The sequence below is a fragment of the Leucopleurus acutus genome (assembly GCF_964270905.1).
Source record: "Leucopleurus acutus genome assembly, chromosome: 10".
Taxonomy (NCBI): domain Eukaryota; kingdom Metazoa; phylum Chordata; class Mammalia; order Artiodactyla; family Delphinidae; genus Leucopleurus; species Leucopleurus acutus.
This window is the reverse complement of record NC_139153.1, coordinates 39,198,332-39,215,600: the sequence shown is the minus strand read 5'-3', so window position 1 is coordinate 39,215,600 and position 17,269 is coordinate 39,198,332. Positions and strand designations below refer to the sequence as shown.

General features: G+C 51.3%; 1 protein-coding gene across 1 annotated transcript in view; it reads left to right on the top strand.

Annotated features, from left to right (window-relative positions):
* Nucleotides 1-8,533: 8,533 nt before the first annotated feature.
* The window catches only part of BSN (bassoon presynaptic cytomatrix protein), a gene marked incomplete at its 3' end in the record, with an annotated part of 85,038 nt that continues 76,302 nt past the window's right edge, over nucleotides 8,534-17,269 (top strand). The window contains exon 1 of the mRNA XM_082848252.1: nucleotides 8,534-8,809. Coding sequence (XP_082704378.1) covers nucleotides 8,616-8,809 — 194 coding nt within the window. The 5' untranslated portion in view covers nucleotides 8,534-8,615. The remainder of the gene's footprint in view (nucleotides 8,810-17,269) is intronic.

Here is a 17,269-nt window from a genome sequence, read left to right as displayed (position 1 = left end):
TAAAAGTGTCTTTATTACAATACCATTGCCTCCAAGCATCTTTTTCCCTAGCCCCTACACAACATGAGTGTAGGGTGGAACTAGGGTCCATGTGACAGAGGGAAGAGGGGACCCAGCTAGGCCCACTCGGAGGTGGCCTTTGAGCAGCTGACCAAATAGCCTTCACATCCTTACCATTTCTGTTCCTCTGGGAGGGGTGGGTGTGTGCACCAGAAGCTCTGTCAACCAGTGAGCCCTCCTTAGCACCTCTTCTGCCTGAGCCAGCTGAGATAAATCTCCTTGAGCCTCAATTTCCTCATCTGTAGTGCGGGGTGGGGAGAGGAACGGGCAGAAAACCCAGTGAGACTGGGCGGGAGAGGAGGATGGTGGGAGAGGTCTTGCTACAAGCTGTCTGCCCCAGAGGGGGTCAGCTTCTGCAGGTTCCAGACAGGGGTCCCTCAGGCTGGGCCCCCTGCCTACTACCTTGTGGGGTTGAGGCTGGCCAGTCTCCCAGGTAGTCTCAGGCAGGTTTGGCCTTGGCCTTGGCCTTGGGGTGGGGAGAAGGGGAGAATGGTTTCTGGCCAGGATGTTCTGCCTTCATTGGGCCTGTAGTTTCTGGGGGCCTGCCCCTAAGTGCCCTGCCTGGGATGGACAGGCCAGCTGGGTAGCCTTAGCATGACTTAGTGCCCAGGAAGAGGCAGGTTGTCCTGGGACACTGCCAGGGCGTGGGAGGCAGGGCATGCAGCAGCTGTGTCTTCAGAGGCAGGATCAGGGCCATTGGTCACAGAACAACTGGTGCCTCTTTTGGGCTCACTCCCACCACCACAGGGTCCTCACCATCTCCACCTACAGCACCCAGGCTGCTGCTCTGCTCACAGCTTTCAAGACCCAGAGCTGAGACTGGTCCTGTATTGCAGATAGAACTGAGTCCCAGAGTGGGGAGTTGGGGGTGAATTACTTGTAGGATACCACACTGATAAATACCAGGAAAAGCTGTCCCCAGTGCAGAGTTCAGGGACACATACCTCACCCCAAGACCTAGCAGCAGGAGCCCAGGAAATGACCCTGCCTTTGCTCTCTTGGCCTCAGGAAGTTCTGCTTAATGTTTAACCTGAAGCCACTGATGGAGGTGACCCTAGAGTCTCAGCTGGGGTGGGGCTAAGTTGGTCTGTTTGTGTCCCTGTGAAGGCTCCTTGTGTCCAGGAGGTGCCCCTGGGTGGTTTGGGCGGTAGCAGGGGCAGCTCTCAACCTTGGTAGTGGTTCAGGGGCGCCCCATGTCAGCCTGGCGGAGAGCCAGTTGCCAGGGGCTCTGGGCCAAAGAGGGGGGACAGTGTCCATGGACTCCCAGGAGGTGGCGCCTCAGGCTGGAGTAAGCCTGACAGCAATGGGCAAGTCAGGCTGTGGGCGGGGTTAAGTAACAGCGGAGGCTGGCTGTAGGAGGGTGGAACCCGGCCTAGAGCAGAGCTGAGACGGCTGGGCACTGGACCAACCCTGGAGGGGGGCGGGGCCGAGCGGGGCTGTAGGCAGGGCTAAGGCGGTAGGGCCTGCTGCCGAGAGCCGCTCAGAGTTAGGCCGCGGACTGGCGCTTTAACTGGGCGGGTCTTTTCTCGCTCATACATCTAGGCAGAGACCCTGAGGGCGTTAGGGTGCGAGTTGCTGCGGTTTGGAGCCTACCTTTCGCCGCGGCCGTTCTCCTTCAGAAAGGGAAGCTAGCAGAAAATAAATGGGAGGGGCGAGTCTGGGGCCCAGGCTTCCAGATGCCTTCTGTTACTGGGGCCCTGCTGGCAAACCTTGAATTCGGACGTACTTAGGCAGGAAGGAATAAGGACCTTTCCTTTGCACCTTAGCTTTTGTAAACCTCCAGGATTCCTGCGGTGGAGGCCAGCATGGGGCCTGCACACGGTAGGGCTCAGCGCTTGTTAGATGCTCCCTGAGTCTCCTCTTCCTCCAGCCTGAGAGCTCCTGAGAACACGGCCTAAAGTGCTGCGGATCTGGGAGGGTCCTGGATGGAAGCCAGGCGGCTCCAGTTGCTGTGCCCCTAGGAGAAGACACTTGGCAGTAGAAACAGACAGGGATGGGGTAGCAGGTGACACTTTCTCTGAGTCGACCGTGGAGTGGGGGCACCCTGAAGCCCCAGGGAACACCCTGCCCAAAGCTCTCTCCACAGCCCTGGGCACTCACTAGGACAGCAGGGAACATCCATTTGGCAGCTGGCTAGAGCTCCCAAAGGCAGGGCTGAGTGTATTCTTGCCTTGTGTCCTCATGGTGTTGCAGCCTCAGGCTGTAGAGGGCAAAGCCCAGGTTTGGGACTTGCTAAAATGGCTGGGAGTTCAGGTTAGGCCAGCTCCTTTTCCAGGGATCATGCCCCATTTCCCTCAGCATCTCTGTTGCAAAAGGTCTTGGGAGAGAAAGGTGAAGAATGGGGTTGGCTCCAGCCCACGATGGTAGGGGATGGGGAGGTCCTGATGGGAGGTGGCAGCAGCTTTCCTCTGGGTGTACCTGTGGGAGAGGACCAGCTTTGTCCTGGATGAACTCACCCTCAGGGAACATGTGCCTAGTTGGGCTGGACAAGAAGCAGGGCCTGGGGGATCCGCTGAAGGGGATGGAGTCCTCCTCTTGTTTGAGGAGCACGTGGTGCATATGTGTGTAGGGGGGAGGCCAGCGTTTCTGTGTCCAGTACCGTGATTAGAGGGCAAATGAGAGGCTAAGGAGGCATCCAGTGTGACCCCAATGGCTCTGACTCAGCAGCCACTGTGCCTCCCAAGGCTCACCCTGGGTCCCAGGCAGTACAATCAGCTTACTCCTCTCCTCAGAGACGCCCTAGGCCAGGCAGGGCTAGGAGAGGGACACAGCCACCCTCTGAGCCCCAAGAAGATCCCTGGAGCAGATCCGGGGATAAGGGAGGGCTTGGTTGAAATGAGCAGACTGGGGGAGGGAGGGCTCAGGGGAACACATGACCTTTCTGTTCTCTGAAGGCAAGAGGAAGATGTACTTTGTTCAGCCTTACTAGGAATTCCTCAGTCTGTACTGTTAGCTTATGGTCAGAAAGGCCACCTTCTCAGAAAGCTGATGCCCATGCCAGGCCTGCCAGCTGGGGGAGTTATTAATACATAACTAGCAGTGCTAACCCAGATGCTGCTGTGCAACTGATACCTGCTGCTACCCACCCCAGAACCCCAGGGAAACCTGAGTGTGACTTCAGCCCTTACAGCCTGGCCTGGCCTGGTGGTGCTTTGGCCACACCCACAGATGCAGGGGATGGTAGTGGTCCTGCATGGAGGGCCAGCAGTCAAGCCCTACAGATTCAGGGCCTGGTTTGCGCAGCAGGCAGACAAAGGCCAGACTTGGAGATTGCAAGTTCAGTGAGGGTGGAGTAAGCTCAACAGCCTTGATTTCTGCTGCATCCTTGGGCCCTAGCATGATGCTGTCTTTATTCTAGGGCTCAAAAGTGCCAAACTGAACTGAAATTATTTAACTAAATTGAATTTAACTGAATTGAAATCATCCATCCTAGAAGAGGCCTAAGGGACTGTGGACCTTTCTACTTGCCATAAGGGTTTTGTTTCACCGACCTGCCCTATTCTGTCCATCTTTCCTGGAAGGCAGGAATTCTTCCAGTGGCTCCTGGAAGCTCCCTGGACAAAAAAAACCTTATCATAATCCACTCTGATCAGGACAAAGATAAAGCTCAGTGCAGAGAGTAGCTATGTCCCATGGCCTGAAATACCTGGTGGTAAAGGTTAATTCCCAGTAATGGGCTTGGGTTTGCAGTAGTGGAGCCACAGAGGGTCAGGAGGTAGGGTTCCCTTTAATAGACTTCCCTGAAGACATGTGGAACTGAGTCTGATGAAGGGGTTGAACTAGCTTTCCCTTCCCGTGAACTGTCCAAGTCATGTATGATCCTCTGTTGCCTGGAGTAGGATACATGGGCTGGTTAAGAGAGGGCATAGGGGCATGACTTGCCACCTGACCTGTTCCCCCTGCTCCCCATCCATGGAACAGAGGTAGGTGGAAGCAACTCCATGGAAACTGGGATCCTAGTGGGAAGGACTGCAATAGTAACTGAGGTAACATTTTCTTTTTTTTTTTCTCATTATTTATTTATTTTATTTTTGGCTGTGTTGGGTCTTCGTTGCAGCACGTGGGATTTTTGTTTTGGTGTGCAGGCTTTTCATTGCGGCAGGCAGGTTTTCTCTCTCTATTTGTGGCGTGCGGGCCTAGTAGTTGTGGCGTGCGGGCTTAGTTGCCCCGCGGCATGTGGGATCTTAGTTCCCTGACCAGGGATCCAACCTGCTTCCCCTGCATTGGAAGGCAGATTCTTTACCACTGGACCACCGGGGAAGTCCCGAGGTAGCATTTTCTATAGTTTACAGGAAACCATTTGTGTGCTTGTCTCTCCCCTTCTGCAAACTGAACTTCTTGAGTGAAGTTCCCACAGTCTTCACTGGGCCTGGCGCCGAGTAAGAGTTAGGTATGCACTGGCTGAAGGAGGATGAGTGTGCGTGCACGCATGAATGAGATCTGCAAAGCCAGCCTGGAGGCCTGTTTGGGGGAAGGCAGAGGGGCAAGGAAAGCAGCATGTTTTGACTTGGACAATTACAACTTGGAGAAGCCATGTCTTCATTATGTCACAACAAGCCTTTGGAAGCACATAACTCTAATAGCAATGGGGCTTAATTAGCTTTCTTGGGAGCAATGCATGGGCGGTGGGGCTAGGCTAGTGATAAACATTTCCGATAATTTTTTTACTGGCTTGTTTCACATAATTCAAGTAAAGATTTACACACTGCAACAGTAAAGGAAGTATGCAGACAAGGCATCAAGCAAATTCTATACTTTTCAGTTTTGCTCCCTTTTCCTACTCTACAAAGGGCATGGGTCATCTGAAGATCCTAGTACACAAGCAAAATTGTCCTAGCCAGCCCAGATGAGCTGCTGAGCAGGATAAAGATCAATCAGGTTTCTTGTTTGTAGCCTCATACCAGCCTTAGGCTTGCTTGAGAGCTGCCTTATTCCCCATGTTAGTGGGTAGTGCTGACAAACCTCAGCCAGGAGGGAAACCTTCTGTTTCTTTGGGCTTCCTTCCTTCCTCTTCAGTCCTGTTTTTCCATCCCAGAGGAGGAATGCACACAGGGATCCAATTTCCCGAGTTGCTTCTCACTGGGAGGTGAGATAAGCCTCAGCATCACTACAAAAAAAAGAAGAGTGCAGAGGTCAGGGGGCCCTGTAGATGGGAGCCAGCTCTCCCAGCCTCTCTGGAATAGTCCAAAGCCCGTAGCAACACGTCATCCAGAACTGTCCTCAGTCATCTTTCGTCATTCTCTCCCATCTCCACACTCTCTACCTCCTCTTCTTGCCTGCAAAATTTGTCATTCCTCTTCACCACCGTCGGCATCTTCATCTTTGGCTCCTGAGCCTCCCTGTGGAGGTCACCATGCTGAAAGTAGCAGCCCAGGGTAAACTGGATTGTGTGGGGAAGCAGGACAGCCTCAGAGTCTGCACTCTGACCCCTGTGCATGGGCTTGCATGCCTGTTGCCCATGGCCCAGCTGGCATCCAAGTGCAGCTCCTGAGGCCCTGCATCTCTTCATTCTTCCAAGATTTGCCTTCCAATGACTAATAATTTCTACAAATCCCAGCAGCAAGCTGGCTCTGACTAGGCCTTTTCCTACCTGGATAGATTTTTTTCCCCCTGATTTCATTTTCCCTCTGGTCTTCTATAAGTGTTTGAGAGCACAGACTGGAGAAGTAAGTGGACATGTGTCCATCCATCAGTTCTATTTTGGCATGTGGACTGATTCTCCTCCCATCTGGTCTTTCTCCAAAATGACTGCTATGTGTCATATGTCACACTGAAGTGGGAAGAAAATGCGTTTGGCAAGTGAAGTTTAGGGGGCTGGGGAGCTTCTGTAGGGTCTCCAGGTCCATCCCATCCCTGGCCAGGCAGCAGCTGGACGAAGGAGGGAGTGGTACCAGACATACCACACAGCTGGTTTGCACAAACCGAGAGATTTGTGCATTCACTTGTCATGAAGTCAAGCCTAGTGAATTCTCCTAGGTCAGTATAGGCAGCTTGTCTATGACCCCTCCACCAGGAGACACTCTGGACACAACCTCAGCACCCTCCTTTTACTCATTAAGTCAACAACCCAAATGCAGTGTTGCAGGAGCTACAGCCAAAGGTCCCTCTGGTGTGCTTTTAGCCTGGTGGTTGGTGAAGCCCTTGGAAGTGCAAGTGAGGGAAATGCTCAGAGCTGCAAAGAGAACTCAGCCCAATCATTAGCCCCTGAGGTCCTGCTGAAAGCAGCCCAGGGGATAGGATAAGCCAGACAATGTCCTGCTCTTGAGGAATGCCCACTGTAGGTCAAGAGGAAGGAAACAACCCCTGGAACAATGAATAAAAACTGAATCAGAGCCCCAGACAACCAGAGGCCAGCACCATCCCATGGTTGGCAGGAGTCCCTAGGCTGAATGCCAGGGGTGGATGTGGACAGGGCAGGCATGTTCCTGGCAATGTTTCTCAGAGGAAGTGGGACTGAGAGTTTGAAAGGAAGGTAGGGGAACCGCTAACCCACACTTCCAGGTCTCTACTGTACTGTGTCCTTTGTCACCAAGGCAGCAAAGACCTTGGAGTTCTGCTAACAGCCAGCAATCCACTCTGAGGCAGGCAACTCCCCAGGCCTGCTGCCTGGGTAGGGCTAATTACCTCCATTGGTACCAGGGACATGTTGATTTAAATCTGTGGAAAGCCACAGCTCCTATGACTTCTACAAAAACAGAAAACAAACATCCTTCTCTCCCCCACTATCAAGTGGCCCAGCCCACACTGACTGGTGTCTGTGAAGCCAGAAGGGCCTGGGTCGGGCCAAGGTCAGGTCATTGGCCTGCCCATAGTGCCTTTGTACACGTTCTTCCGCAGGAGAAAAGGTGTGGCACAAAACCCCCAAATCCCAGACCACCCACCAGAGGGACAACTAATAATAAAGTTAGTTATGTGTATGCTGGGCACTTGTTGTTTTATTTGTATCAGCCACTCTACTCTCACAATCCCCCATGTTAGAAGGGCTAGTATTATTATAACTTTGCAGGCTAGGAAATGGAGGCTTGGTGAGCCTAAGTCAGTTGCCAAGGCCCCATTTGGAAAGTGGCAAGACTGAGGTGTGGATCCTTGTGGAGCCTAGATGTGCACACCTAGTCACCAGACACAAAGATGATTGAAACACAGGAGGAAACACAGTGAAGACCATCATAACATAGGCAGAGAGGCTCTCATCATCCCGGGCAGTCAGAGTCAGGTAGTCAAGTCAGCGATCCAGGCTTCATGGAAACTCCATCCCAGAGGTTGGGGGGGAGCAGATCAGAGTGTATGGGAAGGCCCAGCCAAGGTCTGTCCATCAGCCTGGTTATCAGTGTTCATTGGGATCCCTGGATTAGTCCAGGTCGGGTTAGAACTGCTGACATCCCTTTTGATATATTCATCATCAGGAGAATTAAATGGGTTTGTCAAATGGGTCCAAATTTACTCAAGTTCTTCTACACAGCCATGATTTATGAAGCCAGGAATAGTTTGGAATATAGTCTGGATCTTCTAAGAAATATTCTCCCTCAGGAAAGCACAGGTTTGTGTGAGAAGCCAGGAGGCAGAGTAGTATGCAAACACTGAAGTCTGTAAAAGTGAGGTAATGGTTAATGCAGAGGCAGCCTGCAGCCCCTCATCTGGGAAAAGTCCCTGGGAACCGCAGCTCAAAGCCTCTAAGAAATATCAATTCCTCTTCCCAATCTCCAAGGTCACTGTCCCAGGGCCTGCTGAGGCATCCTTCCATCTGGCTTCAGGCCAGCCCTGACACACCCTTTACCTTTCCCAGGGACACTTCCTGAGACTCCTGTCCTGCGGGACCAGGCCTCAGAGTGAATCCCAGATGGTTCGTTCCCATTGCACCATCTGAATAAAATCTTCACCCCCCCAGCTAGCCTTTGAGACCCACATAACCAGCCCCATCACCCAGCATCCTTTATCTCCGTCCTCCCATGACATCGTGCCTCTTAACACTCTTGTTTATTTGCGTTTCCAACTCCTAAACATCCTTTAATGCCACACTCGGTGTCCCCTCTCTGAGGCCTGTTCACACAAAGTCTGCCAGGTGGGACACTGAAGTTACCCAAATGAGAGCTCCCACTCCCAAGTTCTCCGAGTCAGAAAGCGCCACTGACTCCAGGGCAGGGCACGGCGCGACGCCCCCACGGCCCCTTCTCGTGATCCGTGTCCCTCCAATCCTGGTTGGGTGGGAAGCTCCCACCAACCGCCGCTGGGCTCCTGGTAGCAATCGCCGTTCGCGTCGGCCTCAGACGGCGCATGCGCTGCCGCCGGTGGCTGTTTCCCTGCGACCCCGCTTCTGGCTAGTGTACTAGAGTCCTCACGGGCTGGCGGGAGCGCGCGCACGCGTGGGGGGCGTCGTGAGCAGGGAAGGGGCACCCGAGCCGCGCATGCGCAGCGGCAGGCGGCGGCGCGAGCAGAGCTGGGAGATGATGGCGGCGGCGGCGGCGGCGGCGGCGGCGGCGGCACGGAGTGTGTGAGCAGCAGCCCGGGAACCGCCGGCCCGGGCCCAGTGCGACCCCGACCCCGCCCGCCCGCCCGCTATGGGCAACGAGGCCAGCCTGGAGGGCGGCGCTGGCGACGGGCCGCTGCCGCCCGGCGGCTCCGGCCCCGGCCCCGGCGCAGGGAAGCCTCCTTCAGCACCGGCTGGTGGAGGACAGCTCCCGGCGTCAGGCGGGGCGCGGGCAACCGCCGGACCACCCGGTCCAGGCCCCGGGCCCGGTGCCGGCCCGGGCACGTAAGTGCGGGACACGGCGGCGCCCGGGGGGCGGGGATCTGTAGCTTGAGGCCGAGGCCGGGGCCGGGGCCCACGACCCTGCGGTCTAGTCTGGACAGCGAGGTCGGACGTCCGGCCACACTTAGAACCCAGCTGGTTTGGCATGATCGGGTGGTCGCGGGAAGCGGCCCTCCCTTTACAGCCGCCCTGCCTTAGTAAAGCAGAATGGTGAGCGCAGGGTCAGTCCGGGCCTGCAGACCGTGACTCCGTCACGAACCCCAAATTCGCTTCCTCCCCAATGCCGGGCTAAGGAGGGGCTTATGTAACCTCTGCTGGGTCCCTCTGCACTGGGGAGCAATGGGACGGAAAGCGTCCTCCCTGTCTGCTGGAGTCTGCATGTGTCCATTGTGTTGGGCCAAGGAAAGAGCACAATGGGAGTGGCTGTCAGGGAAGATAAGTGTCACTGCGAGGAACAGAAAGATGTGTAAATAGTCGAACCATGAACTTGGTCATGTGCTTTCCTCAGGCATTTAGTGGCTAAAATCATCTTTGGAGGAAGGGAAAATGCCACTGGACACCAAAAGGTACTTATTTAGGCTCATAAATACTAACAGGGTCATGTGCTTTCACAATGGTTTAGTGAAACACTTTGGGGTGAAGCAAAAATGCAGTTGAATCATCTAGAACCAAATATGTTCTCTTATGATTTAGATTACCACCTCAGATCAGTGGAATGTTTTAAACAGAACATATCTGATCAAATACTGTGAAACCAGCTTGTTTAAAATGCATCCCGAGGTCCTATAAACAATCAAGTGGCAGTAAATGCAGTGGAAGGAAATGCCAATATATAATAAACCAGTAGACTGAAAACTCAGGAAAGCTACCAAGAGACAACAAGATAAAATGGAAAGCATTATCTTTACACCAAACAGACCTGGGGAGTAGCAAAACTGGGGAGTGCTTCTGGATCCATGTGAGTCTGCTGATAATGTTGCCTTGGCTTCTCTGTGTGGGAGCACATAAACTGTGAGGGAGCATAATTTTTGATTCTTTAGCTGCCCAACTGTGCCTCTCATGTGGTTATTTTCTCAGAAGTTGTTTCTTAGACAATTAACAGTAATGAAAGGCTCTTAGTAGCCTGAAACCTGCCACAGACAGGCCAGCCTGTGACCATCCCTTTTAGAGTAGGGATTTGCCCGTTTTACATTAGCTATTATGGTAATGCAGTTGGATAGCACACAGTTCTTAGCACTGCAAATACTGTCCATTTTGCTGCGTGTTGAGCTGCTGTTTGAGTTTTAGCTTGGGGGAGGCTCACTCAGGCTTTAGAGCTCTCCTTCCAAAGGAAAGCATCTACGGCTGAGTGGAAAAACACATTGTTGTTAGGAGTTCTCTATATGGGAAATTTGTCATTTCTCTTCTGATAACCAAACAGGCTAGTCTGCTTGTAGTTTATCTAATGTTGCAGAGCCAAGCATATGAAAATTTGGAAAGACTTGCGCAGCTCAAAGACACAGGAAGAGGCTAGTGTCTATTCATATTCCTTTTCAGTATTTCATTTCTACCGTGTCTATGTGTTCTGCTACAGGGCAGACCCATGAACTACTGTGGGTTAGGGAACCATGGGCTCCTGCTGGATTTAGCAGTCACATAATCTCACTCCAGGCTGTGGGCAGGAGTGGACCTGTGGAGCTAAGGTCCTACAGCTGTCAGGCTCAGGGGGTGAGCTGGCTATTTGTCACCAAAGCTCTGAATTGGGGGCCCTTAGGAGATGGGATTTACTCTTCCAGCTGATATTTGCTTGTCAGAGCATCTCAGCTGAGCTGCATCTCCATGATACGTCTCTCCTTCAGCATCAGAATGGCTTCTACTTCCTCTCACCAGAGCGTCTCAGGTACCTGATGCCAAATTTAGCATGTTCTGTTCCGAGATGCTGCTGAACAGATTGGCCCATTGATGGAGAAAAAGCCCTGTGGCATGTGCTTCTGGGCATTCGGGAAAGGCATTGGCATAGTTTCAAGCCAGCTTGTGAATTTGGGGGAATTATATTGTGAATAGAGGTAGGTGGAGGGCCAGGTAAGGGGGAGGTAATTTTACTAACCCCAAAGGGGAATGGAACTGAGGTCCTGGGGGAGTTGATTCCTGTCTCTTTCCTGTTGCTGTATTACCCCTTGTCACCCCAGGTTGAATTAGTCTTTTCATCCTCATACTGAGCTGACTTGGGTTCTGTGAGGGGGCAGCTCCAGCATCTGTGGCTGAAGAGCTTGACTAGAATCCTGTGAGTAGCAGTGCCACCACACCCATAGTGCCGCCTCTTAACCTGTTTGGATGATATGGCACTTTGGGCATCAGAGAGTCTCTCAAGGCAGGGCTCTCTGCTTCTGGTCTCAGGGTCACATGTGCAGTTATATACGTTGTGCCTTTCCCAAGGACTGCCAGGTCAGGGAAGGCTGAACTCTATCTCAGGCTCCAAGCTATATGCCTTGGTATGGGCTGCATCTTCCTACAGGAAGGGGCACCTTTCACTTATTCATTCATTCACTTATTTTTATGGTGGAATGCCTGATGTACAGTGAAGGTCCCAAGTTGATGGGATTTTACTTGTACACACATCACCAGTTCAAGAGAAATTTTATGAGTACTCCAGAAAGCACCTTTTAAAAAAATTGCACAAAGAAGCCACGTAGACCAGTGGTAGCCTGTTTAATCTGCACCAGCTCTGCGGACTTGCAGAACTTTGACATTTGCAAATTGATCTTTAGTCAATCAACCAAGGTATATTTACTGGTATCAAGAGCAAGCACTGTGCTGGGCTTTGTGGAGGGTCTGGAAGAATATATGATGCTCCCCTGTCCTATAGCACCTCACAGTCTGGTTGATCAGATAGCTCTTGAAGAGCTCTCAGAGAACAAAGTCATGGAAGGTTCCTAGGAGTGACACTGTAGGCAGCTCAGTGTCTGAGAAGTGTCAAATAGGTAGTGCTTATAGAAGGGTTGTCAAGTGAGAAGAGTGGAGAGGCAGAGCCAGGCTTCAAAAGAAGGAGAATCCCAAGACTCTTGGGAGAATGATGGGGATCTAAGAGGTGGAGAGAGATAGAAATGACATGAGGAGCGTGGTTTACACAGGCAGGGACAGTGAGCAGAGATTGGGGCTGAGTGCAGGGGTGTGGAAAGCTGGGGCAAACCAGGTAAGGCGCCTCCCGCTCGTTACCCCATTGAAATTGGTGATCAGTGCTGAGCTCTCACTCACTTCCAGTCCAGGGAGACATCTTGAGCCAAAGGCAGCTGGGCACAGAGAGCCTGGGCATTTACTGGAAGGTGGTTGAAGCTGCTCTGAGAACCATACCCAGAGTTCCTTTCTCAAGATGGGTTTGCCATAATTATATCTCAAAAATGAATGAATGAATGAATGAATGGATTTGTCAGGCATAGTATCTCTGGTTTGGGATTAGCCAGACTTGTTATACTATGTCAGCTATCAGTCAGGCTCTAGAAAAATCTGGGATTAATTTGTAAGGCTAAAATGAAAGGGTACAATTGTTAGGTTTGGAAATAATGATCCTTTATTATTTAGAGATCCTGTGAGGCCATTGGATTCTCATGGAGGGCATGTCATGGAGTTTGCGCTTAAGTGACCTAACATCTGAATGGTGATGATGTCAAAAGCTCACCCAAAGGGGGCAACCATTTTTGCATTTCTTGTCAGGGAGAGAGGGACGGTTTTGATAATATAGCTGTTCCTAGCATTAGTAAGACTGATAAGATGCTGCAGATACAAAAAAAAAAAAAAGTTATGGATGCATTAAGGGGAGGAAGTCTATTTTATTTAAAAAAAACTTTTTATTATGGAAAATTTCAAACATACATACATAAAAGTAGAGAGAATAAGTTAATAAGCTCCCATGTTCCCATTGCCCAGCCACCACCATCATCAGCTCATGGCTGATTAAGTTTATCTATCTCCCTCACTTCCACCCCCATCTTCAAGATATCCCAACATTTCATCATCAATATTTTAGTGTCTATTTCTTTTTTTTTTTTTTTGCGGTATATGGGCCTCTCACTGCTGCGGTCTCTCCCGCCGCAAAGGCTCCGGACACGCAGGCCCAGCCGCCCCGCCACATGCCGGATGCCGGATGCGGGATTCTCCTGGACCGGGGCACGAACCCGCGCCCCCCCGTATCGGCAGGCAGACTCTCAACCACTGCGCCACCAGTGAAGCCCTAGTGTCTATTTCTAAGCAATAAGGGATTTGTAAAAACATTACCATAGCACCATGATCACATCTAAACAGCTAACATTCTCTTCTTAATCTCAGCAAATATCCTGTCAGGGTTCAGTTTTTTTGATTATCTTATTAATTTATTTTTACAATTGGTTTGTTTGAACTGTGAACTAAACAGGATCTACACATTGCATTTGTCTGATACATCTCTTCAGTTTCTTTAAATCTGTGTGTTCCTTCTCCTTTTTTCCCCGTTGCGATTTATGATTGGCTGTGTTATTTGTCCTGTGGTTTCTCATATTCTGGATTATGCTGATTGTATCCTTGTGGTGTTATTTAAGATGTTCTTCTGTCCCGTATTTTTCCTGAAAACTGGGAATTACATCTAGAAGCCACTCAGAATCACATTTCTCTTTTTGGCCAATAAATTCTAGCTTTTTAAGAAAGAGTTCGTTGAGGGCTTCAGATGTGAAGGGACTGAGAGTTTGTTGAAAGTAGATCTAGACTTTGGACTAGTTTGGGAACCAAAGAACAACACAGTGGGCCACTTTTCTGTTCTTTTTCTAAATTTCTCCTTCCACTGAGTAGGTTTGGTTCTGAGTTTAAGAAGTCAAAGCTTTCAGAGCCCCTGGATCACACCTTTTCACTCCAGCATAACAGGGGGAGCCTTCCCTGTATATGTAAGTAGCAGGCTGCTAGGAGAGAGGATTTGGGGCTTCAGTAAATCCTCCCCCTTTTCATAGGTCCTGCACATTTGAATGGGGCCCTTTCCCCTAATCTGTGATGGATGTGGGGAGGGGCAGACCTTGCTATGTGTGGGCTACTTGGGGAGAATCTGTACCTGGAGCCTGTGGCCCATATGCAATCAGTTGGTACTGACTGTGGAGACAGGTTGGCAAAGCTGCCGTAATAGTTATAACTACCATTGCTGGGTGCCTGTTCCACCATAGTCATTCCTCTAGGTGTTTTACACACACTTATTCCTCACTCCACCTGCCTGGCCATACAGCTCCTGCATGCTCCATCTGTCCTGGCCTTATTCGTCCTTCCTTCCCAGGGATTCACTTTTTAAAATGGTGAAATGGTGGCTGAGACCTACCTGCCAGCAGCAAGGGCCAAGTGTCACTTTAGGACTTGAGGCCCTCCTAGTAAGCTGGGACTTGGTGGACAATCCAGCTCTGGGGACTCCTATCTCAGTTGGTGCCAGGGGCATGTCATGCTGGTGTTGGTACTGCATTCGTAGGACTTGCGCAGGTTCCTTTCCTGTAGGGCCTTCTGCCATCTCCTTTCACCATTGTAGTGGTGGAAGCTGATTGTAGCTGGGGAATGAATTAGGACCCTGGCCTATGGTAAGGGAGATGAATTCTGGTGTCCCACCCCCACCGTGGATTGGGCCTCTGGTGGGGACCTGTCCCTTTCTGGGATTCTCTCAGTGCATGTGTCTTATACTTTAGGTTCTGGTCAGCTGTGCCTGTAGGATGGAGAAGAGGAGCATGCTCCCTGATTGATCTGTGCTAAACCTTGGGTGCCCAGGCTGGTCTCAGGGCTGCTTTGATCTCTCCTTCCCGTACTTTGCTCTTAGGGGCATCTAGGGTTAAGAGAGCCTTGCTCTAGCAGAGCCCTCTTACGTGGTATCTCCACTTCTTTCTAACAGGAGGGTCACACGGAGACATATTGGGAGGCTCCAGAGAACTTTAGGTCACCCTTGAGATCAAATCCAGATTTCTTTGGAGAGGCCTGGCTGCTTCTGAAGTGGTGGGACTGCTGTCAGGGCCAAAGGTGAGGAAGAGATTTTCCCTAAGGAGTAGTGGAAGGACTTGGTCCCAACCACTGAGGAGATCAAAGAGCCTCAGCAGCTTGTCTAGGAGCTCACACAAGGATCACCCAACCTGGTCCTATCTGGGACTGCCCCTATACCCAGAGGAGCCCAAGCTCTCCAGTGCACCAGGCTCAGGGAGGGGGATGTGCCCGCCCCCCTGCCAGGGATGCTGGAAGAACCAGTAAGACACTTGGGTGCTTAGGAAGAAAGGAGAGGTAAGGAAATTTCCTGGTAGTCACATCCATACATTGGATACGTTCACGTGTGCTGGTAGGTAATAAGGATCGTCTGCACTTTTTGTATACGGGAGCAGTTATGAGGGATTTCTACAGTTAAGTTCTACTTAGAAGTAGGAGGACTTTAAAGTGATGTTCAGCCACGTATTCAGGAAACCCTTTGCTGAGCACCTACTGGATGCCTATCCCTGGGTGAAATGTGAGGAACAAAGGAAGGCGCAGGATATGGGCTCTGCCCTCAAAAGGGCTCACAGCGTGATGGGAGAGAAAGAGAGACAAGTTCAAATCTTTACCCTCAACTTCCTTAAATTAGAGTTTGCTCCTGCCTTCTCTTTGTCTCACAGAGGTAAGAGAAATGAGCACACGATTAAAAGGGTTTGTATTATTTCATCTTCTAAAATAGTAGAGCACATATTTGTATGGTGTTCAACAGCTTACAAAACACATTCACAGCACTAACTTACTCTGTTGGGAGCTCCAAAGGTCTAACATGAGAGATTCAGAAGAACAGCCAGCTAGCTGACTTTAGCAAACCCAAATGCCATACACTGAGCACAGCTGGAGAACCACGTCACTTCCCTGCCTCCTGTTCTCAGAAGATGGAAAATTTAGCAAGAGGATGGGAGGGCCTTGAGGACAGGAAAAGGATCTGGAAGTAGGACATTTGAGCAAAGGATGGGGTAGGGTGGGGTGGGGGATGAAGAATGGTGGAAGCATCCTGGGTGGGGGTCAGAAACTCAGGTTTTAATCAGTCCTGATGTTGCCTGAAACTGGCTGTACGTGTTGGGTAGGTCCTCAGTTTTTTTCCATCTGTAAAATGAGAAATTTAACTAAATAATCCCCGAAGTCTCCTCCACCTCTGACAGCTTATTTCTGTGAGATGATTGAAAAGGAAGGGGGATGCTTCCCACTGTTCAGCTTCACAGAGGAGAGAAAACAAGTACAATGTGCAGCCTTTAGGTTAATTAGAAGAGCTTTAAATGAAGAGGATTGCTCTTCCATTGTGCCCCAGAGATCTTCCGGAGTGGACAAAATGACCTCACAATCAAGCCTGGAGCCAGGAGAGGGACTGGCTGCTGCCTTGCCAATTGGTTGCTCCTGGTAAACACGGGCTTTTGAAAAGCTCTTGGCATCCTTCTACTGGCTTGGCTGGCCAGCCAGCAAGGCTCCCACCTGGACCTGCAGAGCCTGCTGCAGGATCCCTTTTCCCAGCCGTGCTCGACTGCTTATCTCCTGAGTGTTGTCCCATCCATATCCCACAGGTGCTCTGGCAGCAGCCAGTGTGCTCATGTTTTCAGGGGAGCCAGAGTTAGCAGACACTTTGTGGTGGGGGAGGTGGGGCATGGATAGGGCTGGCCTGAAAGAGACTTTAGTTCTGCCCCCTCCAGTTGGCAGTTGTACAGCTTCCTTCCCTTGTAGAGTGAGGAGATGGATGTGGTACTCGCTGCAGTTTCTCCTGTAGCTCCGTGGGTTCTGTGGGCTCAGGCCAGGTCTCCTCCAATGTCAAGGTCTGGCATGTGAGGCCACATCCTTCAGGAGCATGGTTTAGCTTCAGCACGTGATACGTTTGCTCTGTCCTCCTTTTATTTTGAGCATCTAATCCAACACCTAATGGATACCGGAATGGCTGCTTCCATATTCCCTGAAGGCAGGAGCTCTGCCTTGGTGCGAATACCCCAGTGGTCCGTGGCCTCTGGTCCCTCCCAGGCAGATGATTCCACTGTTGGAAAGTTCTTCTTTCCCTTTGTGTGTCTCCTTATACCTCCTGTCTCTGGGTCCTGGCTCTGCCCTCTGGGCCGGCTGACTTATCCGCTCACAGGTTTGGCAGGAGCTCACTGTGCTCTCACCTCCTCAACCCTGGTCTTCTCTCTAGGCTTCTCCAACTCCTGTGGCTGGAATGTGACTCTGGGACCCTTGCTGACCTGGGCTGTCCTGCCCAAGACTGTCAGACCCTGAGGACAGGAAGGCTCAGAGAACAGGGCTCAGGGCTCAGCATGTCACATGGACTGTGAGTGACAGTCTGAAGGATGAGGGGCCTTGGCTCATGTAGCCTGAGAACACCATCCTACACCTTTCTGAGCACTCTCTGTCACTGCACCACACAGTTGTCCAGCCTCATGCTGGGCATCTCAGCATGAAGGCTGGATTCCCTCCATCCTGGGCTTGTGCGACCTGAGTGTGAATCTTTGGGGGTTCTGC